Source organism: Humulus lupulus, chromosome X, assembly GCF_963169125.1.
Source record: "Humulus lupulus chromosome X, drHumLupu1.1, whole genome shotgun sequence".
Taxonomy (NCBI): Eukaryota; Viridiplantae; Streptophyta; class Magnoliopsida; order Rosales; family Cannabaceae; genus Humulus; species Humulus lupulus.
The window spans coordinates 97,777,448-97,779,132 of NC_084802.1; the positions used below are offsets into that span (position 1 = coordinate 97,777,448).

Genomic DNA, 1,685 nt, shown 5'->3' on the forward strand with positions numbered 1-1,685 from the left:
ATGCCCTTGCCAAGGAGAAAGAGTTCATGGCAGTGGTGAATGATGCCACAATGGTGGCCTACAAACTGATCAAGTAAGATCAGTGTTTGTCCATCAAGCCCTAAGGCCCTCTCAAAAGGCCTCTTTCAGTCATTGATAGGTCGAGGAAGAGGAGGAGGCTAAATCGGGGGCAGCAGCCAGTACCTCCGACCAAGGTAATGAGGATTGTAAAATAAATCAAGCTACTACAAGTTTTGTATTACACCAATTCAATCCAAGGCAAGTCGTTAGTAGACATCCTGTAGATCCAGATTGGGATGTAACGTTGCAACAATGCGTTGACCACCTAGTTGTTCGCCATGATTTAGTATAGCCCAAATATGTAGTAGTAGTAGTAGTAGTAGTGGTAGTGGTAGTGGTAGTGGCAGCGACGGCAGTGGCGGCGGCAGCGGCAGCGGCGGCGGCATCGGTGGCGGCAGCGGCGGAAGCGGCGGCGGCATCGGTGGCGGCAGCGGCAGAAGCGGCGGAAGCGGCGGCGGCAACGGCGGCGGCAGCAGCAGCGGCGGCAGCAGCGGCAGCAGCAGCAGCAGTAGTAGTAGTAGTCAATACCTTTCATTTTAGGTCCACTATTCATATCCAACTTGGGTGTACCTTAGAAGGCTAAATCCTTACCCCAGGCATTAGATAGGTTGAGTATGATCCCATCTCGGATGAAGAACCTAAACCTCGTGAACCCCAGCAGCAGCAGCAGCAGCAGCAGTAGTAGTAGTAGTAGTCAATACCTTTCATTTTAGGTCCACTATTCATATCTGACTTGGATGTACCTTAGAAGGCCAAATCCTTACCCCAGGCATTAGATAGGTTGAGTATGATCCCAACTCGGATGAAGAACCTAAACCTCGTGAACCCCGCAGACTAATTATATTAGAGTCTCCCCCACCGCCATCCATACTAGAGTTAGAGGTTGCAACTAGTCTAGTTCATAATTCGAAGCTAATCGTAGTAGTTTCTTCCTCTAGTTCGGAGGGTAGGGTTATCACACTTTTTACTTCATGATTTTCAGAGTTAGTGTTTTGTCTAACTTTTCTATTCGTTCTTGTAGAAACGGACATAAACCTTTAGAATGTCTTCAGCTCTGGTCCTACCATCGAGAGGCAAAGAATTTTAAAGAAAGTTGCTCAAGGCTAAGGGAACTGCCTCCACCCTGCAGCAGCCCTAGTCCTCTACGATTACGACCATGAAGGCTCCTCCCACACCTCCTCGTGATCCTTCGTACATCCCCCAAGTCATCCAGGCTGCAGTCCCGGCCGTCACAATGCCAGCTCCCCACATCAAAGTGGGGAAGCATCCAGAGCCCCTGCAGGGTTCGCTCCAGGGGATCACGAGCTATCTAATTGCTCATGTAAACCAAGTCAGCTCGAGGGAGCTAGAGAAAATTAAGGGGACCCCCTCTACGAACGTTCTCGACTCTGCGTTCGGGATGTCTCTGACCGTAAGTTTTGTCGTTACTCTTCCTTTCTTAACTTCTTTGATTTCGCGAACTGACCTCTTATTTATGTCGCAATCCTTCTTTGCCTAGATCTGGGCCATCGCTGGGGTTCGTTCAAAACTTGAGGAGTTGTAGGAGGTCAATACAGCCCTGGAGACCTCCCAAAATAACGAGAGAATAGCTAAGGCGCGTGCTTTGGATGTGATCCAAAGTTGTG

The 1,685-nt window shown here is 49.3% G+C and overlaps 1 protein-coding gene across 1 annotated transcript; it reads right to left on the reverse strand.

The window, feature by feature from the left end:
* Positions 1-238: 238 nt before the first annotated feature.
* Positions 239-929, reverse strand: LOC133806084 (uncharacterized). The gene is made up of 3 exons (XM_062244219.1): positions 804-929; positions 412-588; positions 239-325 (listed from the first exon to the last, which is right to left on the reverse strand). The coding sequence occupies exons 1-3, from the start codon at positions 927-929 to the stop codon at positions 239-241; spliced, it is 390 nt and encodes a 129-aa protein (XP_062100203.1).
* Between the last annotated feature and the right edge of the window lie 756 nt (positions 930-1,685).

Excerpts from the sequence above, each read along its gene's own strand:
- LOC133806084 (XM_062244219.1), bottom strand. The coding sequence starts at position 929 with ATGGATGGCGGTGGGGGAGACTCTAATATAATTAGTCTGCGGGGTTCA. Across the intron at positions 589-803 it reads TAAGGATTTGGCCTTCTAAG|GTATTGACTACTACTACTAC; the intron begins GTACATCCAAGT and ends CTAAAATGAAAG. Across the intron at positions 326-411 it reads CCGCTGCCGCCGCCACTGCC|GTGGTCAACGCATTGTTGCA; the intron begins GTCGCTGCCACT and ends GCGAACAACTAG.